This window comes from Chiloscyllium plagiosum, chromosome 9 (assembly GCF_004010195.1).
Source record: "Chiloscyllium plagiosum isolate BGI_BamShark_2017 chromosome 9, ASM401019v2, whole genome shotgun sequence".
In the NCBI taxonomy this organism is placed as follows: domain Eukaryota; kingdom Metazoa; phylum Chordata; class Chondrichthyes; order Orectolobiformes; family Hemiscylliidae; genus Chiloscyllium; species Chiloscyllium plagiosum.
The window spans coordinates 5,661,628-5,676,140 of NC_057718.1; the positions used below are offsets into that span (position 1 = coordinate 5,661,628).

General features: G+C 42.9%; 1 protein-coding gene across 1 annotated transcript in view; it reads left to right on the forward strand.

Moving 5' to 3' along the window:
* The window catches only part of LOC122552585 (regulator of G-protein signaling 17-like), a 97,179-nt gene that overhangs the window by 53,374 nt on the left and 29,292 nt on the right, over nt 1-14,513 (forward strand). Inside the window, exons 2-3 of the mRNA XM_043695307.1 lie at nt 4,804-4,943; nt 8,226-8,327. Of these exons, the coding sequence (XP_043551242.1) occupies nt 4,804-4,943; nt 8,226-8,327 (242 nt within the window). The remainder of the gene's footprint in view (nt 1-4,803; nt 4,944-8,225; nt 8,328-14,513) is intronic.

Sequence of the window (14,513 nt, forward strand, 5' to 3'; positions counted from 1 at the left end):
ACCTGCCGAATTCTCCACGGCAATGCTTCTACTAATCAGAGGCCATTTATCAACCAATCAGCACTCTCCTATCATGCAGTTTAATGTTAGTTTTCCCCTTGAATTGGTACTCTTGCGAATTGTCCTGATGAGTGCAAGATGAAAAACATCAACAAAGTGTGTCATTTTTTAGCAGTACACAAGTTCAATAGTTCATATGGCTACATTTATATCTCTTTGGTGTTAATAGTTTATCCATATTTAGTTCCAATTTTGCATTATTTCACCTTGTGAACATTCAGCCACTGCAAAAAAGACCCGGACTAACTTGAATTCAGTCCATTCTTTAAAGACTTGGGATTGTTTTACATAACCTGAATTTAGAAGTTTAAGGATTGAAAGGTCAGTGCTTTCAATCAGCTATACCAGTTAGCAGTTGAAAGGTCTGGCTATTAACCCTAATTGAAAGGCCTTCGTGTGGCACAGTGGTAATGTTCCCACCCCTATACCAAGAGGACCGGAGTCGAGTCCCAACTGCTCAGAGGTCTGTAATAATACTTCTGACCAGGTTAATTAAGAAAATAGATAATTATTTTTTGAAAAGCAGACTCAGGGTCCTCTTGTGGCAAAGTGGTAGTGTCCCTACCTCTGAACTGAGAGCGAGGAGTAAAACAAATTAACCATAATCAAGAGGTCCTCCTGTGGAGCAGTGGTAGTGACCTTACTTCTGGGTCAGGAGGACCAGATCAAGTCCCACCTGCTCCAGAGATGTGTAATAACATCCTTGAACAGATTGATTAGAAAAACAGGTACATTTTTTTAAAAACCCTAATCGAGAGGTTGTCGTGTTACGCAGTGGTAGTGTTCCTACCCTTAGACTGGAGGCCCAGGTTCAGATCCCGCCTGCTCCAGAGGTGTGTAATAACATCTCTGAACAGGTTGATTAAGGAATTAGGTCAAATTTTAAAAAAAATGGGTATGACTATGAGCGCAAACTGATTGTTATTGGACTGAAAATCCAGAGGCCCACGTGATCTGCAGACATTAAGTGAAATCCCACCAAAGCAGTGGAGGAACTTCTATTCAGTTAAAGGAATAAATCTGGGAATAAAATTCTCATTGCAGTAATAGTGAAACTGCTGAATTGTTGTTTAAAACGTTCTCATTCACTCATGTTGTTTTGTAGGAGATTTGCCCAGTCCCATGACAATGTGGCAACCTCTTATCTGCCCTGTGCAATGGATGAGCAACATCTCCCAGTTTTGTAAAACTGCTTACACATGGTTCAAGAAAGCGACACATTACTTGTGGGCAACTGGGGGTAAACCATTGTTTATTTATATTTTTATTTGTTATGGACCTCATTGGCTGGATCAGAATGTATTGCTCATCTTTAATTGCCCAAGAGAAGGTGTTGGAGAACTGCTGTAGCACACAGGAGCAGCTGGTAATCAGGAAGGCTAATGGAATGTTAGCCCTTATTTCAGGGGGGGTTGGAATTTAAAAGTAGTGAAGTCTTACTGCAAATGTGCAAGGTGCTGATGGCACCATATCTGGGGTGCTGTGGGCAGTTTTGGTCCCTTACTTAAGGAAAGATATTTTTTCATTGGAGACAGTTCAGAGAAGGTTCACTAGGATGATGCTGGTATGAAGGGGCTGTCTTATGAGCAAAGGCTGAACAGGTTGGGACTCTACTCATTGGAGTTTAGAAAAATGAGAGGTGATCTCATTGAAACTTATAGGATTCTTAAGGGACTTAGCAGGGTAAGTGCCGAGAGGATGTTACCCATCTGGGACCAGAGGGTACAGTCTCAGAATAACGGGGCACCAATTTAAGACTGAGATGAGGAGGAATTTCTTTTCTCAGAATTGTAACTCTTTGGAACTCCTTGCCAAAGAGAGCTGTGGGGACAGAGTCCTGGTGTATATTTAAGTCGGAGACAGATAGATTCATGATCAGTAAAGGATAAAGGATCACTGGGAACGGGCAGGAAAGTGGACATGAGGAATGTCGGATCAACCGTGATTCTATTGAATAGCAAAGCAGTTTGGAGAGGTGGAACAGCGTACTCCTGTTTTGATTTCTTCCGGTCATATGGTCTAACAACTCCAGTGCAGTTAGGCAGGGAGTTCTAGGATTTTGACCCAGTGACAGTGAATGAACGGTGATATTATTTCCAACTCAGGATGGTGAGTGGCTTGGAAAGGAACTTGCGGGTGTCATGTTCCCAGGTATCTATTGCCTTTGTCTATCTAGAAGGGTATAGACAGGGTAGATAGAGATAAACTTTTTCCCAGGGTGAAGGATTCAATAACGAGAGGTCACGCTTTCCAGGTGAGAGGTAGAAAGTTTAAGGGGGATACACGCGGTAAGTACTTCACACAGAGGGTGGTGGGCGTTTGGAACGCATTGCCAGCAGAGGTGGTAGAGGCAGGCATGGTAGATTCATTTAAGATGCTTCTGAACAGATGCATGAGTAGGTGGGGATTAGAGAGATACAGATGCTTAGGAATTGACCGACAGGTTTAGACAGTACATTTGGATCGGCTCAAGCTTGGAGGGCTGAAGGGCCTGTTCCTGGGTTGTAAATTTTCTTTGTTCTTTCTTTGTTCTTGTTCTAGATGGTAGAGAACCATGTCAAACCCAGGCTTGAAATGAAGGTTGAAATAAAAGCATAGCCAGAGCTTCTAAACAAATAAAGAGGGCAGTTGTTTAACCCAGTCAAACCCCATTAATTTGACCAGCATACCTTCATAGTCATAGAGTCAGAGGGTCTCTAGTACAGAAACATACCCTTCAGTCCAAACAGTCCATGCTGAACATAATCCCAAACTAAACTAGTCCCACCTGCCCAGTTCAGCCCTCGAATCTGTGCCAACCTTTTATGCTAATCTAAGATCAAACTAACCTATATACGCTATATTTTACTGTCATCCATGTGACTCTTGGATAGGCAAATGATGACAGTAAAATGTATTCATGATTTGGAGATGCCGGTGTTGGACTGGGATGTAAAAATCACACAATACCAAGGTTATAGTCCAACAGGTTTAATTGGAAGCACTAGCTTTCAGAGTGCTGCTTCTTCATCAGGTGGTTGTGGAGGACACAATTGTAAGACACAAAATTTATAGCAAAAGTTTACAGTGTGATGTAACTGAAATTATACATTGAAAAATACATTGTTTGTTTGTTAAGTCTCTCATCTGTTAGAATGACCATGTTAGTTTCAATTCTTTCATATGCAAATCACAAAACTTTTTGGGTTCACGTCACACTACAGGTGACCACCATTGCACTATACACACACAGACACACACACACACAGACACTCACACACACTCCTACAGACACACACACTCCCACACTCACACATGCACCCTCTCACAGACTTAGACCCCTTTACACTCACACACACATGCACTCTCTCTCACAGACACTCACAACTCCCCACCCCAGACACACACACACACACTCCTACAGACACACACACTCCTACAGACACACACACACTCCCACACTCACACATGCATCCTGTCACAGACTTAGACCCCTTTACACACAAACACACATCTGCACTCTCTCTCACGGACACTCACAACACCCCCACCCCAGACACACACACACACACACATGCACACATACACATGTACGTTTGTGGGGTGAATTTGTACTTGCAGAGTGACATTATTCTTTGCTGAAAAACTGCGTGAATCCATGTAAGACTCTGTTAACTCACTTTTTAGATAGAATCAGTCTAACCATTATGGCACAGACAGCAGCACACAGGGGGCTAACACCTTCAACATCTTATCTGGGCTGACACCAATTGTTAAAGTTAACCTGAAAATGTAACTTTTAAAAAAGGTTTTGTGATTTGCATATGAAAGAAGTGAACCTAACATGGTCATTCTAACAGATGAGAGACTTAACAAACAATCCAGGTCTTTTTCAATGTATAATTTCAATTACATCACACTGTAAACTTTTGCTATAAATTCTGTGTCTTACAATTGTGTCCTCCATAACCACCTGATGAAGGAGCAGCGCTCAGAAAGCTAGTGCTTCCAATTAAACCTGCTGGACTGTAACCTGGTGTTGTGTGATTTTTAACTTAGTAAAATGTAGAGTTTGATATCAGAGTAAGATAAAAGGTCAGCACAACATCGAGAGCTGTATTGCTCTATGTTCTATATCCCTCCAAACCTTTTCTATCCATGTACCTGTCCAAATGTCTATTAAACATTGTAATTGTACCCACATCCACCAGTTTCTCAGGAAGTTCATTCCACACGTGAATGACCCACTATGTGAAAAATTTGCCTTTCCTGTCTTTTTTAAATCTCTCTCCTCTCACCTTAAAAATGTGGCCCCTAGTCTTGAAATCCCCCATCCTAGGGAAAAGACAACTGCCATTAACTCTATCAATGCCTCTCATTATTTATTAAACTTCTGTAAGGTAGCATATCAACCTCCTACAATCAGTGAAAAAGGTCCCAGTGTATCCAGCCTTTCTTTATAACTCAAACCTTCCATACCCACCAATGTCCTCTTCTGAACCCACTCCAGCTTGATAATCTCCTTCCTATAACTGGGCAACCAGAACTGGACGTAGTATTCTAGAAGAGAGATATAATGTATAAAACACATTTAGCACACCTGTCTTTGTTAGTCCTCTGAGTATAGGAGTTGGGAGGTCATGTTGAGGTTGTACAGGACATTGGTGAAGCCTCTTCTGGAATACTATGACCAGTTCTGGTCACCCAGTTATGTTCATAGTTTTGAAACAGAACCTTCCTTATTTCTCTACTTTTGTTTTAAAGTGTATGGGATCTGAAGGAATAGATATGGGGAAGAGAGCAGAAACGAGAAGTGAAGGAGATGGCACCGATCCACAAGCATCGCCCAACCAGCGGCCAAACACATGCTGCTTCTGCTGGTGCTGCTGCTGCAGTTGTTCCTGGTAGGTCAAATCCAACTCTCACACACTTGACTTTGGAGGGGAAGGAATGTGCGGGAGCAGGAGGAGGGAACAAGCTCAAAGTCCCATATCTGCCCTTAGGGTTGGTTGGAGTGGAATGGTGTCTCGGTGCTTAGCACTGCTGATTTACAGCACCAGAGAGCCACGCTCAACTTCAGCCTCTGGTGACTGCCTGTGTGGATTTTGTGGAGCACATTCTCCCCGTGTCGGTGTGTGTTTTCTCTGAGTGCTCAGATTTCCTCCTTCAATCTAAAGGTGTGCAGGTTAGGTGAATTGTTCATGCTAATGTAGTGTCCAGGGATGTGCATGCTAGCTGGGTTAGCCATGGAAAATGTGGGGTTATAGGGTTAGGGTGGGGGTATGGACGGGATACTCTTTGGAAGATGTGTGCTCACCCAGTGGGCTGAATGCGATCTTTCCACTCTGTCAGGCTTTTTTGATTTGTCACTCTTTGGGTTTTTCACTACTTTCTCCAGTACACAACCAGTGTAGAATTATGCAGTGCTGAAAATGTGTTGCTGGAGAAGCGCAGCAGGTCAGGCAGCATCCAGGGAACAGGAGAATCGACGTTTCGGGCATAAGCCCTTCTTCAGGAATGAATGCAGTGCTAACACAGGGATTAACAAAAAAGTGTTTGCCTGTATTGGTGATTTGCTACTTTCTACTGTAGGTCATCTAAAACTATACTGCTCTTGTCCTAACTCACAACAGGCCCCTGTTACCCAGAGGAGACAGGGGAGATAGGACTCCAACTTGCGGAAGGTTTCAGAGAACATCTCTGGGACACATGCACCAAACAACCCCATCACCCTGTGGCTGAACACTTTCACTCCCCCTCCCACTCACCAAGGACATGCAAGGCCTGAGCCGCCTCCATCAACAATGTCTAGCTACTTGATGCCTGGAGGACGAACGCGTCATCTTCCTCCTTGAGACCCTCCAGTACACAAGATCAATGTGGATTTCATCAGCTTCCTCATTTCCCTCCCCCCGCCTTATCCCAGATCCAACCTTCCAACTTGGCACCATCCTCTTGAATTGTCCTACCTGTTCATCTTCCTTCTCACCTACCCGCTCCACCCCCCTCTCTGACCTATCACAATCACCCAGCCTTCATCTACCTATCTGCATTCCCAGCTACCTTCCCCAGCCTCAACCCCTTTCCATTTATCTCTCAGCCGCCTTGGACCACCCCTTCATTCCTGATGAAGAGTTTACGCTCGAAACGTCAACTCTCCCATTCCTCGGATACTGCCTGACCGGGCTATGCTTTTCCAGCACCACACTCTTTGACGCTGATCTCCAGCATCTGCAGTCCTCACTTTCTCGAAGCATTCTCACCCTTGTTTCCAAATCCTTTCATTGCCGCACCCATTTCCTAGCTCTGTAATCTCCTGCAGTCACACAGGCCTCGAAGATATCAGCGCTGCTCTAATCTGAGCTCTTGTACATCCTCAGTTAGAATTGCTCCAACTTTGTTGGCTAGGCCTTCAACTGCCTGGGACACAAGCTCTTGAATGCCCCTCAACCCTCTATCTCACATCCCTCCTTCAAGTAGAAATATGGTGTACTGCTCATGTTACTGGACTAGTAACCTAGAGTTCCAAAGAAGGGTCTGGACTCAAAACGTTAGCTCTGAATCTCTCCACAGAATCTCCCAGCGATAGTGAGTTTCTCCAGTATTCTGTATTGTAATAATCCCAAGTGTGGTTAACTTTCATCTGCCTTCTGAGTAATTAGGGTTGGGCAGTAAGTACTGGCCTGGCTGGTAACATCCACATCTGTGAATGAACAAAAAAACCCTCAGACCAATACATTGAGGAATGGGTTCAAACAAGTGGCAGCCCTTGACATCTGGAATTGAAAAAGCTGATCTAATGGTGGCCATGTGGCCACTGTTTCAGAAACCCATCCTGTTTACTGATACTCTTTAGGGAAAGATATCCGCTTTCCTTACCTGCTCTGGCCTAATTACCTTCAGAAATGGTCCAGAGAAACAAACAGCCCAAGGACAAATTAGGGGATGAGCAACAAATGTTGGTCTTTCCACTGATACCCAAATCCCTGTGTAAGAATTCTTTTTTAAAAGACACACCTGAAGACTGACACCTTTTTACCTGCGCTGATATTTCCTGACGTGGCTCCCTATTGCTTTATAACACTCCCACGAAGCCTTAGGCCAATAGGGTTGCTCTCATAAGTGTATGTTGTTGTTATTGTTAGGACTGTCCATTCAGTGTTTGAAATGAAGCAAAGAAGGAAATGAAATACTGAGTCAAGTTAAAGTTGACCTAAAAATTATCTGTTGGAATTATCTAAGATCAAAGCATTTTCTTTCCTTTTATTGAACAGCCTTATGGATGGGTCACAGCAAATTTTCAATTGTAGGAGGATGGAACAGACTGGATTGAGGAGCAGCAGAAGCCTGGGCTGTGCCCGGTGAGATTTTATTAGGTGACGGTCTGCTTGCAGTTATCTGACAGTCACACTGTCCCACTGTGACTTTCTTGACTGACTCCCTCCTTCTACATCTGTTTGTCTCCTTGTCACATATCAATACATATCTTCTGCCACAGTTACAGATGAATCCTTGTGAAAATTAATCTCAGAGTCTAGAAGGAGAAGATGTTCAAATGTTGACGAGCCAACTTTCAAAATTCTCTTTGAAACCCACCTCAACAGCCTGGCTCATAAACACCAAAGCAATTTTACCACCTTCAGCCTGGTATCCATATATTTTTATTTTATATTCATTCATGAGACATGGGATATGCCAGCACTGATAACCCTGATAAACATTAGCTCTGAATCTCTCCACAGAATCTCCCAGAGGTAGTGAGTTTCTCCAGTATTCTGCATTATTTTATATTTATTATAATAATCCCAAGTGTGGTTAACTTGCATCTGCCTTCTGAGTAATTAATTTCACCATCTGCAATGGTGGCTTTTGAGTCTCAGAACATGAGTGTGAAGTTCTGAATTGCTTGTTCATTGATATTACCAGTAGGCCACATCCCCCATGCATGTACTACATTGTACATCTTTATAAAGTACCCTGAAATAATTTATTTTTCTGCATCAAGGTGCTGTATAAATACAAGCAGTTGTTGCTGCATTAGAAGGAACATATCTCTTCAGCTCACCCTCCAATTGACCCAGCGTAATAGTGAAACGAAGAATGACTTGGGGTCAAAAATGGGCTATAATAATAAATATCAGCCTCTCTTTTCCTTTGCTGGAATGCTGTATGTTTTCTCTTTCCAGTCTCTCTGCCAGGAAAGAAGAGCGTGAGGAGACAGCAGGAAGACCCACTGAAGAAACAAAGATGGAGAGCACTGTGGAGACCATTGAATCTAATGAAGAGAGGTCAGGCGAATGGGTTCAGTTGTTTTCATTTAAAGTGTCTAGCCTTTGCCTCAGGGACCTTCACAAACTCAACTGAACTCTACAGGCAGTCTTGATTACCGTCTGCCCACCAATTCTTAATTGTCCATTAGTTTTCTGTTCGCAAATTAAAATTTGCATTGGGAACAGTGGAGAATTGCCTAGAATTTCATGAGGTCATAGATAGGTTGGTGGAATGGGCAGACATTTAGCAAGTGAAATTCAGTGCAGAGAATTGTGAATTTTCTTAGTTTTGTAGAAAGAGCATGGAGAGACAAGAAAAAGAAAAGGGTACCAGTCTAACGGGTACAGGAGCCCAGGGACCTAGGTCCATATGTGCGAAAGTCATTGAAGGTTGCAGGACGTGTCATGAGAGTGATTAACAAAGCCTATGGTATCATGGGCTTTATTGTAGAGGCATAGAATACAAAACCAAGGGGGTGATGCTGAACTTGTACAAGATACTGTTCAGACCTCAGCTGGGATGCTGTGTACAGTTCTGTTCACTGCATTTTAGGGATAATTCTCAAGAATAGTTCCACTGATAAGGAATTTTAGTTACATGGAAAGATTGCTGAAGTTGGGACTGTTTTTTCCTAGGAGATAAGAAAGGTGCGAGGATACTTGGTGAAGGTGTTCAAAATCATGAGGATTCTGGACAGAGTAGGTAGGTTCCCATGGATCAATCAAGAATGAGAGGATAGAGATTTAAAGTAATTGGCAAAGGAAGCAATGGGGACATGAGGAGATGTCTTTTCACTTAGCATTTGGTTAACGTCTGGATTGTACTGCTTGAGTACGTAGTGCAGAGCTGTTCAATCGAGCCATTCACAAGGCAGTTTGAAAGTTATCTGGAAAGGAAACACTGCTCAGGGTTACGTGGGGGAGGTGGGTGAATGGCACTCGGTGAATCTTTATTCAGGGGGCGGAGCAAACATGACCGGCTGAAAGGCCTCCTTCTGTACTGTGATGATTCTGTGATTCTGTAATGAGTGACTTGTTTAAATAAAACCCCTTGTTCACAATATTGGTGAGTCATTGGCCTATTATCTGCACTGACTTTCCTTAATCCAATCCCTTTTCCTCATCAATTTGAACCCTTCTCCTGTCCGAATGGTCTCCTCTTTCACCAGGACTTAAGTGCAATACTTAAAGTCACTAGGACTGGATAGTGATACTGAGGGAAGTGAGAGTGGAATTTGCAGAGGCAGTTGCTGTAATATTTTTCCTCTTCCTTAGACTCAGGGGCTGTGCTGGAGGATTGAAGAAAGATATAAGAATAACACAACAATCAGTTTAACTTTGATGCTGGCAAAGGAATTATAAAGGAGATAATGATAAAGAGACCTGATTAAAATATTCAAAATTGGTGCAGAGTCATTAGGGACGAAGTGTTCCCACTCTGTTCTGGAACGATCCATGATTCTGTAATTCTATGACTTATACAACATTATATTCCTTGTTGAGGAAGCTCCAAACTATTCATTTAGTTCCTCAGCCATGTTTCTTGCCTCCATTGGTAAATCTCCTTTCTGGTCCCTTATTCATCTCACTTCTCCTTTTACCATCTTTTACCATCTTTTGTGGGTGGCACAGTGGTTAGCACTGCTGCCTCACAGCGCCACAGACCCGGGTTCAATTCCCGCCTCAGGCAACTGACTGTGTGGAGTTTGCACATTCTCCCCGTGTCTGCGTGGGTTTCCTCCGGGTGCTCCGGTTTCCTCCCACAATCCAAAAATGTGCAGGTCAGGTGAATTGGCCGTGCTAAATTGCCTGTAGTGTTAGGGGGCAGGGGTAAATGTAGGGGAAAGGGTCTGGGTGGACTTGTTGGGCCAAAGGGCCTGTTTCCAGACTGTAAGTAATCTAATCTAAAATGTACCTGCCAAGGGCAAACTTTTGGATTCACTTCTATGATCGCTGCTAGTCTTTTCTCAACCTCTAGCTTTCCTTCTCTTATTTATTTCTTCACTGCCCCTGCTCTGAATTTTCTATATTTCACCTTGGTTCTTAGTTATATTATCCACCTGACATCGTCATCAGCACACTTTTCTCTTCTTCTTAATCCATCTCCTTTATAGTCACAGGAGCTCTGGACTTGTTTGCCCTACCTTCCCTGTGTGTGGATGTTATTAAGGTATCTCTACCTTAAAGACAGCCCATTGTTCAATGACTAGTTTGCCTGCCATTCCTTGATTCCAGTTGGATCTGGGTCAGATCTACCCCCATCGACAGGGATGCACTGACCGTGATCATCCTTTTACAGAATACAGGAATTGCAGACAGCTCCTGAGGTAGCAGCAGGTGTAACAGCAACACAATGTTGAAAAAATATGACAAAAAGTACATTCATTTCACTCATTAAGCACAGCTGCTTCCAGCTGTTAATGATTTCCTGGTGTTTTGTTTTGTTACGTAAGCTCATTGGAACATAGAAAAGAAATCTCAAAGGTTTACAACAGCATTTTTAGAAAGCATTCTCTCTCTCTCTGCTCATTTTCCTCTCCCTTTCTTTCTCCTGTTTTTCACATTTCCTCCCCTTTCTCTCTCCCTCACTCTCATCCATCATTCTGAAACTCATTGCAGCTTCTCTCCGACACATCTTTGTGCCTTTTATCTTTTCAATTTTCCACTTGCTGTTTTCTTTCAATCGTTTTCTCTGTCATTCCTTTCTCTCTTCCTCTTGCCCCACTCCACCTGTTTCTTGACTTTATCTCTCATCTCTTCACTCTCTTTTCGAAGTCAAACATTTGTAGGTTCGGGTGCAGTGTCTTGATCACATAAAACAGGCTGAGATATGAATGCAGTATGAATGCTACACTAGTGTCTTTCAGATGAAACATCAAACAAGGTACCAATGTTCATTCAGAAAGGTATAAAACATTGGCTCTTCAGAAGGTTACTGATAAGAAATAATATCTTTCATTCCCTCTTTATCGATGGTTCCAGATTTGCTGAGTAGTTCCAGCATTTCTTGTCCTTATTTCAGATTTTCAGCATTAAATGCATTTGCTTTTGTGTCATCATCAAATTATTTGTTACATATATGCGAATATATTTACATATGAATTAGGAGCAGGAGTAGACCGTTCAGCCCCTCAAGCCTGTTCCACCATTCAATAAGTTCATGGCTAGTCTGATTGTGGCTTCAACTGTACTTTCGTGTTTAGCCCTCTATAAATGTTGACTCCCTTATTTACTATACTGTACCTACCTCTGCCTTAAAATTCTTCAATGACCCATCTCCACACTTCTCTGGGAAGGAGAGTTCCAAAGAGTCATAACCTTCTGAGAGACAAAAGAAATCCTCTGATCTCTGTTTTAAGTGGAAGATGCATGATCTTAAACAATGTCCTTTGGTTCTAACTTCTCCAACAATGGGAAATGTCCTTTTCATATTTGCCTGATCTAGTCGTCTCAGGATCTTATATTTTTAATAAGTTCCAATATCTTCAAATTATTTTTAATATTTTCACTTACCTTTCTGAGCTTCAATGGATACAGACCCTGCTGATATTCAAACTTGCTTCCTAAGATAACCCGCATATCTCAGTCATAAGATGACGGTGCCTTTTTTAAACTGCCTTTAAAATGTTTACAGCCTTTCTTAAATAAGGAACCTAAACTGTGCACAGGACTCCAGAGGTGGCCTTATCAACATTGTGTCCAGATGCAACAAAACATCCCTACTTTTATATTTAATTCCCCATGCAATAAATGTCAACATTCCATTTACTGCCTTAATTCATTGTTGTCATTGTGTCTTACATGTGATTCATGTACGAGTACACCCAGATCCTGTTGTACTCCAGAACTCGGCAGTCTCTCTCCCTTTATATATTACGCTGGCTCTCTATTTGTCCTGTCAAATTGTACAAGGCCACATTTTCACCTTACATTCCATCTGACAATTTTTCTCCACTCACTCAACCTATCCTTTTTCACTTTGTAGAATCTTTATATCCTCTTCACAAGTTCTTTTCTACCCACCTTTATCACATCAGTATATTTTGCAATCATGTATCCAGTTCCTTCACCCAAGTCATTGTTCTAATTTGTGAAAAGATGTGGCACCGATCAGTGGAACCAATCTGAAGCTTAACTAACCTACACTATTCCATTTTTATCCATATGTTTATCCAATGACTATTTAAATGCCCTTAAAGTTGGCGAGTCTACTACAGTTGCAGGCAGGGTGTTCCACGTCCCTAGTACTCTGAGTAAAGAAACTACCTCTGACATCTTTCATATATCTATCAAACCTCAATTTAAAGCTATGTCCCCTCATTCTAGCCATCACTATCAGAGGAAAAAACTCTCCCTGTCCACCCTATCTAACCCTCTGATTATCTTATATGTCTCAATTAAGTCACCTCTCAACCTTCTCTCTAACAAAAACAGCCTCAAGTCCCTCAGCCTTTCCTTATAAGACCTTCTCTCCATACCAGGCAACATCCTTGTAAATCTCCTCTGCACCCTTTCCAAAGCTTCCACATCCTTCTTATAATGCGGTGACCAGAACTGTACGCAAAACCTGAAGTTCTGCAAAGCAGTCACACAGTCTGTGTTTGGTTTCTCCAATATAGGGAAGGCCATGTTGGGTGCAGTAAATACAAAATACCAGATTGGAGATGGTACAGATGAAATGCTGCTTCACCTGGAAAGACTCTTTAGGCCCTTGGACGATGAGCAAGGAGGAAGTGAAGGGGCAGGTGTTGCACCTGCTGTGATTACATGGAAAGGCGTTGTGGGAAGGTCAGGTGGTCAAGGACTAGGATGGTCCTTGTGAAATGCAGAAGGGAAGGGTGAGGGGAAGACGTGTTTAGTGGTGGCATTCTGCTGGAGTTGTCTGAAATGGCAGAGAATGATCCTTTGAATGCGGAGGCTGGTGGGATGAAAAATGTGGAGCGATATGATCGGGGGTGCTGGGTCTGATTGAGGTGCTCTTTGGAGAGTTGGTGTGGACTCAACAAACTGAATGACCTCTTTCTGCATTGTAGGAACTCTATGACTCTATCTGTCACTTAATGAAATGGGATAAATACAGTCTGCGACAACAACTGCTTCCATTTATATAGCGCCCTTTACATTGTAAAACATCCTTCACAGAGGTATTCGTGAACTAAGCTACATTAGGAGATATCTAGGACAGATGATCAAAAACCTGATCAAGCAGGTTTCAAGGAATGTTGTTAAAGACGTAGTGAGAGTTTGAGAGGGAATTTCAGAGATTATGGGCCTAGGCAGCTGAGGGCATTGCTGCCAGTGATGAAGGAGTTGGAATTGAAGATGTTCCAAAGGTCAGGAGGAGATGAGGGATCTCATTCATAAGGCTGGATGCAGTAACTGAGACCGGGAAAGATTGCGAAAGGCATAGTCATGAGGGACTTGAAAACAGGATAAAAATGATCAGATGTGTGTTGCTGGAGAAGGGCAGCAAGACCATGGAGGGGAGAGCTTAAAGGGACTTGGGAGAGTAGAACTCAGAGCTTTGGATGAGCTGCGGGTTTTTGGAGGGGGCGGGAAGATGGGAGAGTGGTGAGGAGACGATGCAAATGGTCAAAACAACAAAGGCATGGGTGACCGTTTCAGCAGTGAATGAGCTAAGGCAGAGCCAGAGTCCGGTGATTTCAAGGAAGCAGAGTGGTTTGTACATGATCTGCAAAATGAGAGATTGTGGGTGGTCTGTCTGTGTGTTCCACTGTTGGCACTCTGCTCTTTTTTTTATAATGATCATCAATAGAAAATGGAAGTTGTCTGGTAAGAGGAGCAGAGGTTCTGAGAGGAGTGTAATTAAATGATGAGCAGGCAGTGAATATGTGTTCTCCAAGTAGATGCTGCTGGTGCATGGCAGGAAACTGAGCAGTGAACTGAAGGACATTGTGCTCTGTTAAATACGTCCTGCTAACAAGTTGAATCAGCTCTTCATCCAAATAACACACCAGATGGCCTCCTTCTTTAGAGACCGCAATTTCCCTTCCCACGTGATTAAAGATGCCCTCCAACGCATCTCGTCTACATCCCGCACCTCCGCCCTCAGACCGTAACAAGGACAGAACGCCCCTGGTGCTCACCTTCCACCCTACCAACCTTCGCATAAACCAAATCATCTGCCGACATTTCCGCCACCTCCAAACAGACGCCACCACCAGGGATATATTTCCCTCCCCA